The sequence below is a fragment of the Mus caroli genome, chromosome 4 (assembly GCF_900094665.2).
Source record: "Mus caroli chromosome 4, CAROLI_EIJ_v1.1, whole genome shotgun sequence".
NCBI classification, from domain to species: domain Eukaryota; kingdom Metazoa; phylum Chordata; class Mammalia; order Rodentia; family Muridae; genus Mus; species Mus caroli.
Window position 1 is genome coordinate 48,850,243 of NC_034573.1, and position 22,325 is coordinate 48,872,567.

A 22,325-nucleotide genomic window follows, 5' to 3' on the forward strand; every position below is an offset into this window, starting at 1 on the left:
TTTGTAGACCAGGCTGGCCTCGAACTCAGAAATCCGCCTGCCTCTGCCTCCCAAGTGCTGGGATTAAAGGCGTGCGCCACCACGCCCGGCTTTCTTTAGGTTTTTGAGACAGGGTTTTTCTTTGTATCCCTGGCTGTCCTGGAACTCAACTCTAGCCCTGGATGACCTCAAACTCAGAGATCAGCCCGCCTCTGCCTCCTGAGTGCTGGGATTAAGGGAGTGCGCCACCATTTTCTTCTACTAATTAGAGTACAGGGCTGGGATATCAGACACGTGTGAGACCCTGAGCTCATCTCCAGCACGTTCTAAAGGAGTCTCACCTCTTAAGTGATGATATGCAAATATGTAAAATGCCTCTTTGGCATTTGGCTCAATGCAGGTGATAAATGATGAGATAAATTGTCCTTACTCTTTGGGCTTATAATATTAATTTATCCCAGAAGCACTAAAACATGGAGAAACATGTTTTGCTTTATTTCTTTAATATGTGAATGTGTTAGAGTTGTTCAGTAACTTCACACTACTGAAACACACACACACACGTCTGCTGTTATTTAGAGCCAATGCTTCCTAACTGCACTTATTATTTATAAGTTTACAATTATTTACAGGGGGTGTAATAGTTTACATTTTTAGAAATACATGTTTGGTCTTTTGTTACTAGAACAAATGTAATTTGTTGCTATTACTGTAATATTAAAACTAGTATTGTGAAATGTTTTGATTCTATATTCCATGCCTCCCTTTTCACCTGGCTGGGGAATCCAGGACAGGGACTGCGGGCTTTGCATACATAGACAAGCTTTGTACCAGCGCTTACACCATAGCCCCTTTATTTACATCTGTAGTGAGTCTGATTAGTGTATAAGCACACACATCATCATACATCTTCTCATTCATTCGAGACAAGTTTTCACTGATCTGGAATTCACAGAAACCACCTGCCTCTGCTTCCCCTGTGTAGGGTTAAAGCTGTGGCCACTGCCCAGTAGAGTTTAGGTTAATTGATAATTTTTTTGACCCAGTGCTTTAGAGTTCCAGTAAAAAGAAAAAGCAGATGATACGAAATATTTTCTAATTTGTTATAAAAAGTAACTAGGGGTTTTAGAAGTAGATCAGTTTGGGAATTTGTAAGTGAGTCAGCAGATAACAGTTCATGTCACTAAGCCTGATGACTTAAATTCAGTTCCCTGGACCTGCATGATGGGAGAGAACTGAGTCCAGAAGGTTGTCTGGACATGAGTGAATAAATGCATGAATTTTTATTTATTTATTTATGTTTTAAAGTAGATTTTAAAGTAGATTTAAAGTTAGGATTTTAGGAATGCCTGCAATTTATAGACTTTGTCTTTGGGAAATTTTGTGGTTTCGGGTTTGCTTTTAACTGGTTTTTTACTTGAAGGGACTGAGGAAGTTAAGTGACTTAAGCTACCTTGTGTAGAAACTCTTTGGGACGTAACATACACATGAGCTAAGGGCAGCTCATTGCTGGACCTGCTGGGTGCAGAGGTGGCTCTGCTGGTGGTGCCGAGCATAGGAACATGGAAGCAATGGTTTGGGGTTTCTGGGAGCCTTATCACTTAGTTGAGGCCCAGTGGCTAAAGGGCAAGAGCATGTTTTGTTTGCTCTTGTTTTTTGAAAGCTGAAAGTTTGCCTCTCTGCTTTTTAAAATGGCAAGATTTAAAAACAAAAACAGTATTATATTTTGCTTGAGTGTTTTTTTTTTATAGTGTTGTAAGTAGATGATTACTGTTAAAACGCTAAAGCAAATGTAAGCAGCTTATATCACATGCTAATTAAATTTGAAATTTCTATTATAAATTTTCGTTATATTTTTGGCATGGTTGGTTTTGTGTTTTTAGGGTCTGTAGTAACTGTATAGACCAGACAGGCTTGGCCTCAGCTTAAGGCTTTTGACCCCCTTTTGGGGTGATGGTGGGGGTCAAACAACCCTTTCACAAGGGTTGTATATCAGATATCCTGCTTATCCGATTCATAACAGTGGCATAATTACAGTTATAAAGTAGAAATGAAAATAATTTTATGGTTGGGGTAACCACACTATAAGGAACTGTATTAACAAAGTGTCAAAGTATTAGGAGGGTTGAAAACCATTGCTTTAAAATTTTGCAGTTTGGTGTCAGTGAACATTTTGTAGGAGATAGAACAAAGTTTTTAATCCAAGTTCCTGAGTTGATTCAAAAGTCTTGCTGTTGATTAAAACTGTTAAGAGCAGGGCCAGGGAAGAGAGAGCTCAGGGATTGAGAGAGCTGGCTAGTCTTCCAAAGGACCCAGACTCAATACCCAACACCCGTATGGCAGCCCAGAACTGTCTATAACTCCAGTTTCAGAGATTCTAAGACCCTCACAGACACATATGCAGGCTAAACACCTAAATGCATTTTTTATAAATCTCTTAAGAACAGGCAAATTAAAGAAAATCACTTAATGGTAAGTGCTTGTGTAGAAACTGAAATAGGGTGAAATGGTGTGATAGTCCTTGACTGGATGGCACTTTGGAGGCCAGAACGGCTTTTCTAGAGAGCACTTGAGGCTTGAACATAAAAGCACATAGCAAGGTAAGGAGTCTTTTCTGTGGGGAACCTTTACAGTACAGACTTTAGGATTTTAATAGTGTGTTTGGGGAATCTATAAGCCCAGTATTTCTGGGTTAATGTGAGGAACTTAGGGCTTGAGGCGGGCAGGCTGTAAACGGGTAGTTTTTCAAAAATGGATGAGAAGCCTTTTGTAACATTATTTGTGTGCATGCTCTTTGTGTCTGTCTGTCTGTCTGTCTGTATCTCTTTCTCTCTGAGCCTATGTCCTACTCTGTAGTTTTGGCTGACCTCAAACCTATGGCAGTCCTATTCTACCTGAGTTCTGTCTGGGATTATAGTCATGAGCTACCTGCCTAACTTACTTATGATCTTTTTACTAAAGGGTACCTGATCTTGTATGGGGAAAATAGACAAGAAAGCAAGCAGGGAGTTTAGCTAGGGCTTATGCAACAATTTTAAGCAGTTAAACCTTTGGCCAGGGTTGGATATGGAATTGAGATATATTTTTGCAAAGTAGAATTGTGAGGCTTTTTTTTGTTGGGTAAGCATTGTTAATTTGATAATGTAAATTTGTGAATACTTATATTCTTCCTAGGGATGTGAAAGACTGAAAACAGGATTGGGGGTTGGAGTAGGAACATTGCTATTTGTTAAGTCTGGATTACAGAGAATGCTAGATTGGAGATTATATGGAGATGTGAAAATAGCGAATATTCTTCTTACTTTAATTCACGTGAGTGGATAAGGTCTGTGTCAGTCCTTTCAGGGCCTGGTCTTTGAGAAATATGAGCAGTATCATTTGGCTTCATTTGGCTATACTTTGTAAGTCATTTAACTTGTGTATGTTGGTGATTGGGGCTGTGGTAGTAGTAGTAGCAGCGTGAGACTTGGGGTAGGCTAGGATCCTAGAATGCTCTCATGTGTGCAGGAACAAAGGTCAGTCAAGGAGCAGGCTATGAGACGGGGATAATCCAAGGGAAGTTTCAAGGAAAAAAAAGGGGGTCAGTTAGATCTGATGCTTCAGAGGTGTAAAGGACTAAAAAACCACACCTGATAGTTAGTTTGGGTGGCTTATAGGTCATTATTGACCCTATGAGTAGTATACTAGTAGAAATGGAGCCAGAAGCTGGATTGAAGTGAATGGCATGTGCAGAAGTAGAATAGTAGCTATGGATAGCTAGTATTCATTATCTTTCTTTTCTTATTTGTGGTTTTAAAAATAAGTTGAGTGTAGTACTTCTCAGCTTTATAACCTTGGAGGATTTATTGTTTAAAAAGGAACATTATATTCCAAAAAAAGAGATTAATATATGTCTTAAAAAGAAGGAAAGAAAAGTAAATGACCTTAGTTTCCTTATCTATGAAAGATGGTTTTGCCTGTATCTTTCCTTTGTTTGTTTGTTTGTTTGTTTGTTTATTGTACACAGTGATCTTTATTCTGTCTCAGCTTCCGTCCCATTATTAGAAGTTAGTTCTCAGTATTACTGGTGACTGCCTGCTCCCCCAACTCCAGTGTATTAGTTACTTTCTGCTACTGAGACAAGACACTCATGACTAAGAGCAGCTTATGGAAGAAAGTGTATTTGGCATATGGTTCTAGAGGGTGAATTCATAGTGGCCACAGAAACAGCATCAGAAGACCAGAGCAGGAAAATGAAAGACCACAGTTCATACACTTGCAGGAAGCTGAGAGTGAACTGGAACTATAGTGAGGCTATAAACTTTTTTTGTTGTTACTGTTATTTATTTGTTATGTAAATACACTGTAGCTGTCTTCAGACACACCAGAATAGGGCATCAGATCTTGTTACAGATGGTTGTGAGCCACCATGTGGTTGCTGGGATTTGAACTCGGGACCTTTGGAAGAGCAGTCAGTGCTCTTACCCACTGAGCCATCCCACCAGCCCCTGGTTTTGTTTTTTGAGACTGGGTTCACTGTATAACAGCCCTGGCTGTCCTGAAACTCCCTTTGTAGACCAGGTTGGCTTCCAACTCAAAGAGATCGGCTTGCCTCTACCTCACCTCCCAAGTGCTGGGGTTAAAGGTATGTGCCCTAAAGACTGGTGAGGCTATAAACTTTTTTTTTTTAATGATTTATGTTTTGTATATGAGTACACTGTTGCTCTGAGGGCATTGGATCCCATTACAGATGGTTGTGAGCCACCATGTGGTGGCTGGGAATTGAACTCAAGACCTCTGGAAGAGCAGTCGGTGCTCCTAACCACCAAGCCATTTCTCAAGTCCCAGGCTATAAACTCTTTAAGCCCATCCCCACATATGGATTTCCTCCTCAAGGTTCTGCTTCCTAAAGATTCCATAACCTCCACAAACTGCCACCAGTGGGGACCAAGTATTCAACTATGTGAGCCAATGGGCATCTCTCTCTCTCTCTTTTGATTTTTCGAGACAGGGTTTCTCTGTGCAGCCCTAGCTGTCCTGGAACTCACTCTGTAGACCAGGCTGGCCTCAAACTCAGAATCTGCCTCCCAAGTGCTGGGATTAAAGGCGTGCACTATCACCGCCCAGCAGGGCATTTTTCTTTTAAAACACTACACTCAGTAATGTTTTTTAGCTTTCTGCTTTCAATTTCTGATTCCAACTCTATTGAGATTTTTTTTTTTTTTTTTTTTTGGTTTTTGAGACAGGGTTTCTCTGTGTAGCCCTGGCTGTCCTGGCACTCACTTTGTAGACCAGGCTGGCCTCGAACTCAGAAATCCGCCTGCCTCTGAGATTTTTTTTTTTAAGGCATTTATTTGATAACAATTTCCCTTTCACTCTCATTTCTTGTCACTTCTAAGTTTGCCTCTCGAGAGTAGTAGGGTCCGGGAATACTCACATGCCTAAAGCCAGACTGCCTGAGTCAGTCCTGCCCAAATAGCTGATTTGTGACCTTGGGCAGGTTACCCAGCCAGGGCTGTGTCTTCATCACAGTGTGGGGGAAGTGTTACAAGATAGCCTTTTTGAAGACTTGAAGATTATGTGTGTCTGAAATAATATGTACATAGAATTTGATGTCAACAGTGCTTGGCAGCATGGCCTCATTCCTGTTTTCAATTGGGAATCCCTGGAAGCTGTAAGACTCACCTTGATATTTCTACTTGTAGCAGTCAGGCAAATACTTTGTTGCATGGAATTGTCTCAGACTCATGCCTGCCTGTTTATGGATGTACCATGTTTTCACTCTTACCCATCTCCTGTCTTCTGACAGGGTGATCCACACCACCTGCTTACCTATGTTAGTCACCTTGTGTAGCTGTGACTAATAGATCCAAGAGAGTGACATAATGTGTGGGCAGTGCTGTTTCCTTCCAGGGTTCAGAGGAGTCACCCCTTAGTTGCCTGGCCTTATGTACTTGGGTAGAAGAACATGATGGCAGCTGGAGCTAGTGCAGGGAGGAAGCTGTTCACCTCATGGAATCAGGAAGCAGAGAATAGAAATTACAGGTTGGACTTTAAAAGGAATGCCCCCACTGACTTACTTCTGAGAGTTTTCAGAATCTCCCTAAATAGTGCTACTAGTAGCAGACTGATTCTAACACATGAACCTGCTGACCCCAGTATCTCTGCCTCTTTGGTTTCCAGTTTTAGAGTATGCAAATGTTGGCCCCCATATTACCCCGTATAAAACCCTCCTTCCTCTTGAATTATGGTTTTGTTTCTTGGTTCCACCTTACAGTAAAACTAAAAGAACATTTTTTTTGTTTCACTCTTTTCTGTGTCTCTCTCCCTTCCAAGTGCCCTAGACAGTGTTAGTAGAGGTGTCTCTCACCCCTGCTTTCTGTGTGTCCACTTGTCTTTGGTCCTCGAGCTCAGTGTTTTTAACATCTCTTTAGTTTAGAAAGAGCATATCATATACGTTACCTGCTTGCTTTAAATAAAGTTGATGTGAAAAATCAGGTAATTTGGTGCATACAAGTATATAGTGAATTGTGGAAGAAATTGTGCTGTTTTTAAAATCAAAATCCAATTTTCATTTTGGCTTGAAAAATTGGATTTTATCTATCCATCAGTCCACCCTTCTCCCCCTGCACTGCTTGGATAGGTAATGTATGCACTTTGCTTTTTAAAGAAATGTGCTAAACTTAAATGTGCTATAGCAGAGTGTGTCCTGCCAAATGATGTTGTGCCATGTGTTCTTTATAAACACCTGGGCAGTGAAGCCAGTCTCACTTCAACATCATATAAGCTCATTCAGGCAGTGGAAGTAGATCTGCTGCTGCAAATGACTGTGATCAAATCTTAGGTGCTCAACAGTGAGGAAGACTATTTCTCATCCCCTGCTTTGGTGGGTTCCCACACAATAAAATGGGTTATTGTTGTTCTTCTCTAACCTTTAAAAGCTCTTAGATAGTGTGGGATTCACCTTCCATTTCTGTCTGCTTTGATCTTGTTAAGATCATACATAACATCTGAAATGCTTTTTTTTGTTTTGTTTTTCGAGACAGGGTTTCTCTGTGTAGCCCTGGTTGTACTGGAACTCACTTTGTAGACCAGGCTGACCACGAACTCAGAAATCCGCCTGCCTCCGCCTCCCAAGTGCTGGGATTAAAGGCAAGCGCCACCACGCACGGCTGAAATGCATTTTAAAAGCAATTAAATTGATGTATATAGGTTTACTTAGGAACATTTTACATAGTTTCTGTGGGAAAAATAATAGATTGCCGATTTAAACTAATAGCTTTTGGGTAATAATGCCAGTGAAGATTGCCTTTTAAAATAATTACATTTATTTATTTGTCTACAAATACCAAAGCTTTGTGTGGGGGTCAGAAGGCAGTCTGTAGGAATTGGCTCTCTCCTACTGTCTGTCGCCTTGTGGTCTTGGGGATCCAGCTTTAGGTTGCCCTGCTTGGTAGCAGAACCTTCTATAGCCTGAGCATTGATTACCTTTGTTTACTGTATCTTACTTGAGTTTAGTGGTGCAGTTTTCCTGATTTCTTGGCACAGTTGGTAGACCTCCCACCCCAACTCCACCCATACACACAAAACCAGGTTTTTTGTGTAGCCCTAGCTATTCTGGAACTCAGTCTGTAAACCAGGCTGACCTGTGCCTCCCAAGTGCTGGGATTAAAGTTGTGTACCACCGCTGCCCAGCAGTAAAAACCTTATAATCAGTTTTGTTTATATAATTAGAGTCTGCTTTAGAAGAGAAATTTAGAAAAATGCTCATTGGTGCCTATGTCAAGTTTTTCAGATTCCAGGGGTACTACCCAAAGAAATTTGGGTAAATTTGAAGTCTTTGATAAATATATTTGACTTTGGAAATTCTTTTCTGTGTATGTGTGTGTATTTTGGACATCATGAGCATGCCATGGTGTTTATTGGAGATCAGTGGATAGCTTACTCTCTCTCCTTCCTTATGAGTCTCTGAGATCTAACCCAAGTCCTCAGGATTGACCACTGCACCTTCCCCCCTCACCACCTCCCACCCCCCACCCCCACCCCCGTTTCTCGTATAGCCCTGGCTGTCCTGGAACTCACTTTGTGGCCTTGAATTCAGAAATCCGCCTGCCTCTACCTCCTGAGTGCTGGAATTGAAGGCGTGCACCACCACGCCCGGCTTTTTTTTTTTTTTTTTTAAAGATTTATTTATTGTATGTAGAGTACACTGTCGCTGTCTTCAGACACACCAGAAGAGGGCACCAGATCCCATTACAGATGGTTGAAAGCATCATGTGGTTGCTGGGATTTGAACTCAGGACCTCTAGAAGAACAGTCAGTGCTCTTAACTGCTGAGCCATCTCTCTAGCCCTGACCACTGCACCTTTACTTGCTGAGCCATGTTTCTGTCCCAGGCAGGGTTCCCTGCTGTTTGCAGATGTGTTTCACTCAGGTTAGCTGGCCTGGGAGTACTTGTGTGCGTGTGTAGTTTCCTTTCTCCCTTTGTACAGATGTGCTGGCATAACAGGAAGGTTCTACCGTGTATAATTGGCATTCCAGGAATCCAAATTCACATTGTCAGGTTTGAATTGAGGTTACCATGCTTGCTTGTGCTTTTACTCTTTGAGCCATCTTCCCAGACTGCTATTTTAATTTTTAATTTAGATTATACAGTTGTCCCCTTTGCCTACTTCCTCTTTTTAATTAAAAATGCAATTTGCTTGTATATTGCTAATAAGTGTTGAGTGATAAAAACATTTTATTTCAAACTCTAGTTTTCTCTTTAGTTAAGTAACCTAGGTTTGTTATGGTAAAGTGGAAGCTTTGTCCTTAGTTGAGTAACCTCTTTAGACTCTGGCTTAATAGGTTTGTTTTAAAAAATAAATAATAACTAGGGTTTTTTCCTTTCATGATTTTGTAAATATTTCATTCATTCACTCACTAATACTGCACAATTTTCAAATGAATGTTTGTGCAATAATTACTATCCCAGCTTGATGAGTGTTTAAGTTTGTTTTCAGGTTTTAATGTTAAATGTGTGTATATCTGCCTTGGAAAGACAATGGGTGTATCTCATTTGAGTTGAAGTACTGGCTCATTGAACATTGCTTTTAAAATGTCTGCATCAGTGATTGTAAGTATTAACAGCATGTTCACAGATAACTTTTATATGACCAGTGTTGTGTGTTGGAGGAGAATTCCTTCTAAAGTGTCTCCCTTGGTGCTTGTTGTTGAGCAGAAACTTCTTTCCCATATCCCATACAAATCTCTCCTGAGCTGCTTGGGTATCTCCAGGATGAAGTGCCTGGCATCCAGGTAGCATATCTCATGCAGGTGTAATGTGGGTGAGAAGTAATTGCAGCCTATCTTGTTATATGTATAACATTTCCAAAAACCTTCCATGCATACAGTTCACAGTATCCCTGTATTGTAAATCTTTTCTAGGTTACCTGGATACCCAGTGTAATGTAAATGTTATGTATATAGTGAGTATACTTTTCCTCTCAGACTAGAAACTAGTATCTCAGTCATTGTTGAATCTTTTTTCTTTTCTTTTCTTTTCTTTTTTTGGTTTTTTGAGACGGTTTCTCTGTATAGCCCGGGCTGTCCTGGAACTCACTCTGTAGACCAGGCTGGCCTTGAACTCAGAAATCTGCCTGCCTCTGCCTCCCAAGTGCTGGGATTAAAGGCTTGCACCACCACGCCTGGCTCATTGTTGAATTTTTTAATGTGCAACCTGCAGATGTAAATGGCTGCCACGTTATGAAGCTCACTCTTTCCTGAAACATGGCAGGTTTACCACTAGTTAACCAAATTATCTGCTCCTATCATTTTACTGTTTTACTGTAGGTGCAAGACTATATTGTACTGCTTTTTTTTATTTCATTTGCATTTCTTGTTCCTGTTTGAGTTGCATGCTCAGATAATCAGTTTTTCTTTGTTTAATAATGAATGTGTTTAGTATTACTCTTATTCTTTAGCCAAATGGTATATTTATACCTAGAACTTTCAGTGTTAGACTCTTAATTTTTCTTTTTTTTTTTTTTTCGAGACAGGGTTTTTCTGTGTAGCCCTGGCTGTCCTGGAACTCACTTTGCAAACCAGGCTGGCCTTGAACTCAGAAATCCGCTTGCCTCTGCCTCCCAAGTGCTGGGATTAAAGGCGTGCGCACCACTGCCCAGCTCTTGATATTTCTTAATTATAGTTTTAATTTCTTTTAAGCATGAGTCGTAGAGCAGTAAATAATTGAGCCTCTTGGTCTGCATACATTTTTGTTGTAATTCACAAGGGTTTCTGTTTGTTCTTCCTTTGATATACAAAATTAGAAAGTGATTTGTTAGCCTTTAAAATAAAATACATTGCTCTAAATTTTTAAAAAACATTGCGTTTATGAGAAATAAAAGGGCTAATGAGAAGAATCAGTGAGTTAAGAGTTTGTCTTAGGGTTATCAAGTTAGGGTTGTCATAGCTGTGATGAAGTATCACTTCAAAAAACAGCCTGGGGAAGAAAGGGTTTATTTGGCTTGCTTATCCACACCACTGCAAATCTTTCAATGGAAGTCAGGACAGGGACCTGGAGGCAGGAGCTGAACCACACTCCATGGAGGAGTATCCTTTAGTTTATTAGCTCCTCATGGCTTGCTCAGCCTGCTTTCTCAGAAAACTCAGAACCACCAGTCCAGGGGTAGCATATCTCACAACTGGCTGATCCCTCCCTAGTCAGGCTGGAGAGATGGCTCAGAGGTTAAGAGCACTGACTGCTCTCCCAAAGGTCCTGAGTTCAAATCCCAGCAACCACATGGCGGCTCACAACCATCCGCAGTGACATCTGATGCCCTCCACTTATCTGTAATAAGACCTAATACCCTCTTCTGGTATGTCTGAAGAGAGCTACAGTGTACTTACACATAAAAATAGATCTTTATGGGGCTGGTGAGATGGCTCAGTGGGTAAGAGCACCCAACTGCTCTTCCGAAGGTCCGGAGTTCAAATCCCAGCAACCACATGGTGGCTCACAACCATCTATAACAAGATCTGACGCCCTCTTCTGGAGTGTCTGAAGACAGCTGCAGTGTACTTACATATAATAAATAAATAGATCTTTTTAAAAAATAGATCTTTATGAAAATTTTGCCTACAGCCCAGGCTTAAGGAGGCATTTTCTTAGTTGAGGCTTTTTTGTCTTTGATGACTCTTGTGTCAAGATGACATAAAACTAGCCAGTACAGTGCTGATAGCAGAAGCATGAGGACCCTCTTTAGCATGCAGATGCCAGGAGAGTGTGGTAACTGTTGACACTAACCCTAGTACTCAGGAGGTGGAGATGGGGGGATCCCTGGAGCTACCTGGCTAGACTAGCCACATCTTTAAGCAACCCTGCATCAGTATGTAAGGTAATTGAACAAGATGCTCAATGTCAAGTTGTGGATTTCACATAGTCATAATATATACATGCATATGCACAAAAATCAAAAGTTTTTTTTTTTAATTGCTAATGTTAGGTGACTATGCATGTTAAGTTTTCCCTCCCCCCACCCTTTTTTTCTCCTCAGCATAAATTGTCAGGAATAAGATTCCTGCTTTGTTTTACTATTTTCCTGTTTCTTTTTCTTCACATATTGCTGCATAATATTCTATAATAAATATAATAATATAAAGTAATATAATCATTCAGTGGTAGTTGATCACTCATTCAAAAGCACTATGTACTATTTTAAAAACTGAGTTCACTCAGTGACACATAATTTATAATTCATTTGTGGAATAATTATACTTGCAAATAGAATCTCTTAATCTATAAGTGTGTTTGGAAGGAAACTTAACCTCTGTATTAGTTACTTTTCTGTGGCTGTGATAAACACCATTACCAAAAGCAGCTTTTGAAAGTGTTTATTTGGCCGGGCATGGTGGCGCACGCCTTTAATCCCAGCACTTGGGAGGCAGAGGCAGGTGGATTTCTGTTCCAGGACAGCCAGGGCTATACAGAGAAATCCTGTCTCGAAAAACCAAAAAAAAAAAAAAAAGTGTTTATTTTAGCTCATGGTTCCAGAGGCAAGAGCTGGGAAGGAAGGCATGGCATGTCAGGCGGCTGGAACAGGGGGCTGGCAGTTTGCACAGGAAGCCAAGGGGAAAGCAGGAAGTAAGACTCTAGTGCTTCAGAGCTCCATACCAGTGGTCTACTTCCTCCAGCAAGGATACACTTGGGATAGGTTTCATACCTCCCCAGACAGCATCCCCATTGGGGGACCAAATATTCAGCTACACAGGCGGACTTAGTGGGGCATGCTTCATTCAGAGCACCCCTCCATCCAACAGCATGCTGGCTGTTCTCAGCTTTCTCATCTAGCTGGCTTTGGGCAAGTAATTCAGCATGTTAAATGCTAGTTCTCAAACTTTATGGCTACCATATGAGCCTCTGTACCATGCCTGGCTGTTTTCCCAAAGCAGTCTATGTCAGTACATCACAGTACACTCAGTGTTTTCTATGGCACTATTCACAAAAGCTGAGTTAGGGAGCCATATGGGGGCTGCCTGTCAACAGGTATGTGTAAAAGAATTTCATAAACGTATACCCAATAATTTTTTGTCAGCTATAAAAGAACAACTATATTGTTTGCATGACAATGGTACAACTCAAGACAATAGTATATAAATGAATTAAGTCAGTTTCAGCAATGCTTATAGTACAGGTTTTCTCTCATTTGTGGTTTCTAAATTTGTTGACGATAAATCATATATGTATATAGGGCATGGAAGTGGAGGTGAAGCTGTCTAAATTTTTAAAAAAGACAGGAGGAAAGAGGTGTCCCAAAAGGGAAGAGATGAGGGAATGTGTCCTAAGTGAACTGTATGCCTGTATGGAAATGTCCTAGTACCATGTGCACTGAATATATGCCAATGGGGAAAAAGTGAAAATTAAATTTTCTCATAAGAAGTAGTAACTTAGCATAGATCTAAGTTGTTAAAGAGGTTGTAGACTGAAAAATTAAGACCTATGCTTAGGTTTTATATCACGGGGAAGGTATATTAAATTGGTTAATGACTTGTAATTTATGAGTTTATTGATGCTGAGATTATTGCCTGAGAATTTTTTCTTTTAATGGTGGATTTTAGAACAGAGTTTTGTGATGTTGGGTTACATCAGAATAGCATTTAAGGCGGGCGTGGTGGCGCACGCCTTTAATCCCAGCACTCGGGAGGCAGAGGCAGGCGGATTTCTTAGTTCGAGGCCAGCCTGGTCTACAAAGTGAGTGCCAGGACAGCCAGGGCTACACAGAGAAACCCTGTCTAGAAAAACCAAAAAAAAAAAAAAAAAAAAAAGAATAGCATTTAAGGAAGTGAATGTGACACTGGCAACCGAGAGTGTTTCTAGAATGCACTAAAGCTTAGAGTCTTGGGGAACCACTTTGGGTTCCAGCTAACTGAGAGTAAGTAGTGTGTCGTCCGCCATAGGGCGGACAATTTAATCACCCTTTGCATTTTCACTTCCTCACTTGTAAAACTGAATGGTGTTTTAAGTATTGCATTCATGTTGGTACAGTTACATCAACACTCCAGTCTTTCATTTTGGAAAGAACATCACTATTCACTCATTTTGGGAAACAGTCTTGCTATGTAGACCAGGTTAGCCTGTGGCTCTCTGTGAATACTTTGTAGCCCAGGTCAGTCTCAAACAGTTCCCTTGAGTGTTGATATTACAGGTGTCCACCTCTGTGCCTGGCTATGACATCACTTCTCTTACACAGAGAGGACTGGAGAGATGGCTCAGCAGTAAAGAACCCTGGCTGGTCTTTCAGAAGACTGGTATTAGATTCCCAGCATCCCCTAGGTGGTTCATAGCTATAACTTCTATCCCCTAAGGACTCTACTCTGGTGCCCTCTTCTGGCCTCTGCAAGTACTGTATGCACATGGTGCACAGATAATACATGCAGATGAAGCACCCATATGCATAAAAATAAATTGCACAAAGAAACTCTTATCTCTTTTTCTCAGCTAAGTTTTCTCGAAAAGCATAGGACCTCTCGGCCTAGACAGTTTCCAGAGGTCTTCTAGGAAATTGAAGAGAATGGAATTTTCCAGTTGATCGTGTCCTTGATTTTTGTGAGTTTAAAGTAATAAGAGTTCCATTAAGATAGGAGGGGGAGCCATGTCTGTCTTTTCAAGTCATAAGTCTCTCTACTTTCTTGTCAGGTCAAGGAGTAGATTAGACTCATTTTCTAATTCTTTATCATGAGCCTGTTATCACGTTGTTTTAGGAATTGAAATGCCATGAAGGTCATCCATTCCAGCCCTCCATTATAGATGAGACTGATGGTGAGAGAGGCTGAGTCACTTGTTGAGAATCATTTCAGTGACCGAGTAGCTCTCAGCCTGTGCTGAACTTGGAACTGCCTTGTGAGATGGGCTTAAAAACACTGCTGGCTAAATGGAATTATGTCATTGGTCTTCTGATTGGTTATAATAAAGCATTATAATAAAATTGCCTTTAGCATTGATGTATTTTATTTCTTAGAATGCTTAACTTAAAAGGCTTTTGTTTTTTTTTTCATTTAAAAATGCTTTATTATAAGTTTTTGAGATCATAACATAATTACATCACTTCCTGCTTCCTTTTTTCATTCAGTCCCTTCCATTTATTACTCTTTTTTTTTTATTAGATATTTTCTTTATATACATTTGAAATGCTGTCCCAAAAGAGGCTTTTGTTTTCAACTGCACTTATTTTGTGTTCTTGTATGTGTGTTTGTCATGGAGTTAGAGAACAACTTACGGAAGTCCTGTCTCCTCCTCCCACCTGTGTCCTGGGGATTTCACCCAGGTCCCAGGTCCTCAGGTTTAGCTGCAAGTACCTTTACTTACTAAGCCACTGTGCTAACCTCAGAAAGCATGTTCTTTTGCTCTGCTCATTCGAGTGTGCTTTCTCTAAATTAAAAGAAGGGCTTTATTTTGTAACTCCACTATATATTTCACTATGTATACATAGAGCAGGCTTGAGTAGGGTTTTTAGTGCTATGATGAAACACCATGACCAAAAGCAAGTTGGGGAGGAAAGTGTTTCTTTTCTTTGGCTTACACTTTCACATTGTAGTCTATCATCAAACAAAATCAGGGCGGGAACTCAAGCAGGAAGGAACTTGAAGGTAGGAGCTGATACAGAGTCCACAGAGGGATGCTACTTACTGGCTTGCTCCTCCTGGCATCCTTATAGAAACCAAGACTACCAGCCCAGGGGTGACACCATCCGCATTTCTCCCTTTGAATCTCTCAGAGAGTCTTTTTCTCCTCATTAATTTATCCACTTTACATGCAGCTCTCTCCCTCCAGGTTACCCCCCCCCCTTTCACCCCCATCCTGGCACATCAAGGTGCATCTTCTCCCACTGAGGCCAGACAAGGCCCTTCAGTTAGGGGAACCAGATCCACAGGCAGGCAACAGGTTGAGTGACAGCCTTTTCTCTAGTAGTTGGGGGACCTACTGAGGGACCTAAATTGAAGTTCCTCCTTTCAGATAGTTCTAGCTTGTGTCAAGTTGGCATAAAGCGTACCAGCTCAAGCTCCTAAAGAAAGATCCACCTGCCTCCAAAGTGCTGAGATTAAAGGCATGCACTTCCATGCCATACGAGGATGCTTTTCTTTCTTTCTTTCTTTCTTTCTTTCTTTCTTTCTTTCTTTCTTTCTTTTTATTTTTGTTTTGTGTTTCTTGAGACAGGGTTTTATTGTGTAATAGCCACCCAGCTAGAAGGCATTTCTTAATCTGAGTGATAAGTTCATAAATTTTATAAAATCTTTAAATTTTGAAATTTTTATTTTGAAATGATTAAGTCAAAAAATAAAATTTTTTGTTAGACGTTTGTCTGTGGTGCTGAAGATTGAATCCAGGCCTCATGCATGCTTTAGATCTATGTAAGTGCACAATAAAGCTTACAGCAGAGGTACCTAATGATCCAAGGAGGGTCTCTGAGGAAAATTAGGAAGACAAGATCTTCGAAGTGCTTGGAGCATGAATTAAAATACACTAGAATTTTGATCTTGCATTCTGTTTTCAGTATATATTGTAATTTTTTGTTTGTTTAGGTTTAATTTTCTTGTTATTTTTAACTTTTCCTATAGGTAAAGGCATTGAAAGAGAAGATTGAATCTGAAAAGGGGAAAGATGCCTTTCCGGTAGCAGGTCAGAAGTTAATTTATGCAGGTATGAATTCAATTCTGAAATGAATTGCCATGACTCGCCTATTGTCTTAGTTTTAGAAATGTTGTCTTAGAAAAGACAGTAACAAGTCAGAAACAAGACTGCATAGATAACAGGAGTGGAAACAGGTATTTATGGTTTAATACTCAGTCTTCTCTTTACACATTTTCCTTGTGGTCCATGGAGTGATGTTCCTTAGTCTGTGAGCATTGTGACTGACTTCTGTGCCATTCAGAAACTGAACATCATTATTTTAGTCTATTAGTAAAGTATGTACTAGTTCACTAATGTGCATGAGATTGTTCCTGTCAAAGAAAATCAGTATGTATTTCTAAACTACCAAAGTAAAAGAATGAAAGTTTGTTGTATTTCAGACACCAAAAGACCTTCATGGTAGTATCAAAAACAAAAAGACCCAAACAAACAAACAAATTATATAGAATACGTTGAAATTAATAATTAAAAGAGGCCCAAATAGAAAAATGCCCAAGAGTTTGACTAGGAAATTGCAAATTTAATTAGCATCACTGATAACCCAGGAAAATAGACTTGATAGCCTCTTGCTGGGCATGGTGGCACATGCCTTTAATCCCAGCACTTTGGAGGCAGGTGGATCTGATCTCTAAGTGTGTCCTTGAGAGTCTTCCCCTTTCTTACGTATTATGCTTTTTTTCTGCAAGGTTTTGTTTGCTCACTTGGCTTGTTTTGTTTATAAGTATTTTGCTTATACAACATTGGAACATCTCTGCTTCATCAAGTGTTTGATATTTGAAAATAAGTTGTTCATTCCTTCTATCAGGGAAAAAAATACTTATTTCCCAAAGGTGCCTAGGCAATTGAAATGTTTAATTTTCTTTGCCTTTAAGATATCCTTGTTTTCAGGACTTACTTAAAATTTGTCTAGTAAATCTTTAATACATACAGTTAGTTAATAAATTAAAAACTAAATCAATTGGTGTTTTATATACTGAAGATATTAGACATCTTGTAAGACATCTGTGCTTTTAAAGTAGTATATGTCTGTTTATATATTTATCTTATCTGGTTGTTAAAGATTTTTTTAGAAGTTTTACTTGGTAGAATTAATGTTGCCAATAAAGTAAGAGCAGTTTCTTTGTAAGAAGAAACTTAATAAGTCTTTAACATTTTTCTCCCCTGAATTATTAGGCAAAATCCTCAGTGATGATACTGCTCTCAAAGAATATAAAATTGATGAGAAAAACTTTGTGGTGGTTATGGTGACAAAAGTAAGTTTCATGCTACTTCTGTATCTTTATGCTTGTGAATCATCTCAAAAGCAATGACCAATCCACAATAGATAAAGTTTAAGCATTTCTACAGTGCGCAAAGCATATGTAATAAATAGCATGGTAAACTTACCTGTTTTCCAAAAGGAGGTAGGTTTCCCATGGTCCACTATAAAGATATTTAGATATTTGTAGCCATAAAGTTGTCTTTATGTAAGATAAAACAAAGTGTCATATTTTTAAAAGGCCATTTCTCCCTTGACACCCCCTTAAGAGTTTCTTACTTTTCCTCAATCTGTCTTTACTGCTTTAAAAAAAGGTGCTAGAATAGTTAAGTCACCATGTGTTTATTTTAAAATAATCAAGTTAATGGCTTTTGTTGTGTAGCTTTTAATATGTAGCCTTTCGGGTTCTAGAAAAGGTACGTGTTAGATTTAACAAGTTCAGAGCCAAAAAAATAAAAAGGCATGAAATGAGTGCAAGTTTAGTTTTCCTTTTTATTTATTTATTTATTTATTTATTTATTTATTTATTATATGTAAGTACACTGTAGCTGTCTTCAGACACACCAGAAGAGGGCGTCAGATCTCATTACAGATGGTTGTGAGCCACCATGTGGTTGCTGGGATTTGAACTCTGGTCCTCTGGAAGAGCAGTCGGGTGCTCTTACCCACTGAGCCATCTCACCAGCCCGCAAGTTTAGTTTTCAATCAAGAGATAAGAGTTTTATAAAATAAAAAAGGAAAAGTCAACTAAAAACTAATGGAATGACTTAGGTTGAACTTCATTAAATATGTTAGGTAATTTTATGAAAATAAACATTTTTTCTAAAGTACAGCTTGAGGGCTGGGAAAGCTCAGCAGTAAAGATAAAGTAAAGCTTGCCTTGCAAGCCCACGAACCTGAGTTCTGTCCTCCAGAACCTTCATTAAACGGATGCTCACACGCTGCTGTAAACTCAGTACTGGGAGACATACGGGCTCCAGGCCACTGAGAGATTTTCTTTTTAAAGGTGATGGCCCTTGAGAGTTGACGAACTTCAGCATTGATTCCTTAAAGAGACTGATTGTATATGTGGTTAAAGATGGATACTCTAAGGAAGAGTAGTATAGTAGTCATCTTTGCTGTAGTAAAATATCCAAGGTGGAAGTGTAAAGTAGAAAAAGGTTTACTATTAGGTCACAAGGTTTGGAGAATGGAAGTCCAAGCAGCATGGCGAAGACTGCACAAGAACACCTTGTAGCATGTTGTCACTGTGGTGATACCTACCTGTATTTCTGTCAGTGTGTAGGGTTCTCTGTGTGTGTGTGTGTCCTTATAAAGCCACTGGAATTATTCATGGAGGCTCTGCTGTAATGTAATCTAAAAGACCCTACCTTTAATACCACAGATAAAATTTCTTCCTTCCTCATATTGGTTTATCATAAGACTTTAGGGTCTATGCCAGATTTGGTGGTACGTGCCATTAATCCCAGCACTTTGTAGGCAGAGCTGACTACTTAAGTGAGACCCTGTCTGAAAACAATAACAAAGACTTTAGGGTTTCAGTGCCTGAGTTTGGGAGGGATCAAACACCAAAAGCACTCTTTTGGTAACAATGAAAATGAGTTAAGTGGATGATTGAAGTTGCTTCATCAAACTAGTCAGTAGTGGAATAAGTGGGAGTTTTCTCCAAAGTCACAGAATAACAATAGCAATAGGAAATGGTGAAATGGATGATGAAAATTAAGTATAGATAAAACAGGATATTATTCAGCTCTAGAGAAAAATGAAATCACAAAATTTTAAGAAAAATAGACTTAGAATTAAGTTATGCTGAGCTCACTCAGTCTCAGGAAGGAAAAAAGTATGCTCTCCCTCAGGGATGCAAGCCTGGTTATCTCCACATTAGCACATGGCAGCATGCACGTCCTTAGCACCCGGTGCTTTACAGTGAGCAGGAGAGGTTTCCTCCTAAGATACAGAGCGTTTGGAATGTTCGAAGGCAGCCTACTTCAATCCCAAAAAGTTAGTTTGCTAATGCTTTTAAGTGGCAATATAATCTTTATAAAGTTACAATTAAGATACATACATAAAGATTTGTAGAGAATTATATGGTACTTTTGGGTATGTGTATTCTATATTTAAAACGGTGACTTCTTTGGATTCTTTTCATATTGAATTGTGAAGACTGAAATAAGAGTCTAATGCTAATTGCAGTTGATAGTTAAGATATTAAATTATCATAGGTACTTAAACAGAGATGTTCAGTTTACTGGTTGATTGTGTTGATTGTGTGGCTGTCGGATGACTTATTTACTTTGCTGTTTAACACATCCAGCCCAAAGCAGTGACAACAGCAGTGCCAGCTACAACCCAGCCATCAAGTACTCCCAGCCCCACTACAGTCAGTTCTTCCCCAGCAGTGACTGCGGCCCAGGCTCCAGCTCCCACCCCTGCTCTGGCTCCCACTTCCACTCCTGCCTCCACTACTCCAGCCCCAACTACAGCATCTTCTGAACCCGCACCTGCTGGTGCCACTCAGCCTGAGAAACCTGCAGAAAAGCCAGCCCAGACACCAGTGCTTACTAGCCCAGCACCAGCTGACAGGTAAGGGCTACAGTTTAAGAATGACATCAAAAGTAGCCATATTTTTTAATTTTTAAGAATCAAACCTCTTCCATTTCTAAATGAAATCTGAATCATGCACTTGTGTCTGTTTTTCATGTTTGTGCTTGTATATATGCACACTTGTGTGTAGGATACAGGTTGATGTAATATGTCTCCCTCTATTGTTCTCCACCTTACTTTTTTTTTTTTTTNGGTTTTTTGAGACAGGGTTTCAGGGTTTCTCTGTGTAGCCCTGGCTGTCCTGGAATTCACTCTGTAGACCAGGCTGGCCTCAAACTCAGAAATTTGCCTGCCTCTGCCTCCCAAGTGCTGGGATCAAAGGCTTGCACCACGACTGCCCGGTGTTCTCTACCTTACTTAAGACAGGGTCTTTGGCTAAATCCAAAGCTTGCCATGCCAGTTCAGTTAGGCTGTCCAGTTAATCTTTGAGATCCACCACTTACCACCCTCACAGTACTGGAATTACAGGGGCATGCCTTTGCACTCTACTTGTCATGGCTTTGGGGAGGAGGGGGGATCTGAAATCAATTTCTTATGACTACATAGCAGGCTATCTTCTCAGCCAGCTTGTGTCTGTTTTGATGGTTTACTATTAATAACCTAGGCGTACGTTTTTTAATGTAGATTTCTATTATCTTTGATATTTTAAAAAATGTTTAATTGAAAGCTACTACTTATTTTGACTAGAGATGTTTAAGAAATATATAATAAAAGTAATGACTATAAAGCAGCCAGTCATTATAACAAATAAACAGTTATTTGTTATGATTGTGGCCGCTGTTCTGTGAACAGAAGCATCCTTCCATATCAGTGAATAATCCAGATATTCATTGCACTATTTTGGTTCTGACGTTTGTTAACTGTGATAAGGTTAGAATGATATAGTTAAGATCTTTGGTGTTTTCCTCATCTTTAAAATGTGGGTCAAAGTCAGACAGTCTAAAGCAGGTGGGAAGTGGCACGTGTGCACAGAGACTGCTGGGGAAGAGTGTGCAGTGTAGCTGTTTCCTCTGACACCTTTTGTTGAGCCAACAGCTAGCTGTGAACAATGCGGACTCAATTATTCAGGAGCTGACTGGCACCTGTAGCTTGTGTATAATAACACTCTTTGCCAGCACCTCCTCGACAGAGCTGCTTCCTCACTACTGCCAAAGTGACTGCTCCCTGAAACCTGGTGAGTCAGATGAGAGGGCGTGGGGGGATCGCAGGGAAGATTACTGAGCAGCTTGTTTTGGACAGGATTGTGGGTCTTGTTTTTTGTTTATTTGCTTGCAGGCAGTGCTTGGTTGTTTTTTACTGATAATGGTAATAGCCAAGGCAAATGGTTCTGGCACAGTAATTTGCCTAAAAATCATAGAAGGGATTTCCTGCTTTATCTAAAATATGACTTCTATTACTGCTACCCTGAAACTGGCATTAAGCTATTTTTTGTTTTCTGACTTAGTACAACTTGTAACACCAGTAGCAGGAGCTGTGTGAACTTCAGTCACAGTGGAAAATGGGCAGTAGTTGGAAATGCTTTGAAAGCAAATATTTATGGTATTCATGACAATATACACATGTTTGCCCCTTATACAAAGATGTGTTCCAGATGTCCAGTGGGTATGTTTTTTTCCTTAAACAAACATGCTCCTGATAAAGTGATCAGGCATACTAAGACATTCGTGACTAATGATACTAGAACAATTAAGACATTACTGGAATAAAAGTTGCATGTGGGCCAGCTATTGTAGCCTATGACTAATGAGGGCGTCCAGAGGCTGAAGCACAAGGATTGCCAGTTCAGACAGCGTGGGCTTACAAAGCCAGTTCTGTCTCAAAGAGAAAGCTTGTCTGAGGTGGGCATAGTTGCGCACACCTTTAATCCCAGCACCTGGGAGGCAGAGGCAGGTGGATCTCTGTGAATTCCAAGGCCACCAGAGCTGTGTAGAGAGACCCTGTCTCCAGAAAATAAGTACTTTGAAAAGTGTTCTCAGGGGGCTGGAGAGATGGCTCAGTGGTTAACAGCACTGACTGCTCTTCTGAAGGTCCTGAGTTCAGATCCCAGCAACCACATAGTGGCTCACAACTATCCATAATGAGATCTGATGCCTTCTTCTGGGGTGTCTAAAGTCAGCTACAGTGTGCTTAAATAAGTAGATCTTTTGAAAAAAGAGGAGGAAGGAAGAAGAAAAGGGTTTTCTTAAAATGTCTTATGGAAGCCGGGTGTGGTGGCACACGCCTTTAATCCTAGCACTTGGGAGGCAGAGGCAGGCAGATTTCTGAGTTCGAGGCCAGCCTGGTCTACAAAGTGAGTTCCAGGACAGCCAGGGCAACACAGAGAAACCCTGTCTTGAAAAA

The 22,325-nt window shown here is 40.0% G+C and overlaps 1 protein-coding gene across 1 annotated transcript in view; it reads left to right on the forward strand.

Moving 5' to 3' along the window:
• Positions 1-22,325, forward strand: part of Rad23b (RAD23 homolog B, nucleotide excision repair protein) — a 44,053-nt gene that overhangs the window by 1,898 nt on the left and 19,830 nt on the right. The window contains exons 2-4 of the mRNA XM_021159872.2: positions 16,051-16,132; positions 17,297-17,376; positions 19,696-19,964. Coding sequence (XP_021015531.1) covers positions 16,051-16,132; positions 17,297-17,376; positions 19,696-19,964 — 431 coding nt within the window. The remainder of the gene's footprint in view (positions 1-16,050; positions 16,133-17,296; positions 17,377-19,695; positions 19,965-22,325) is intronic.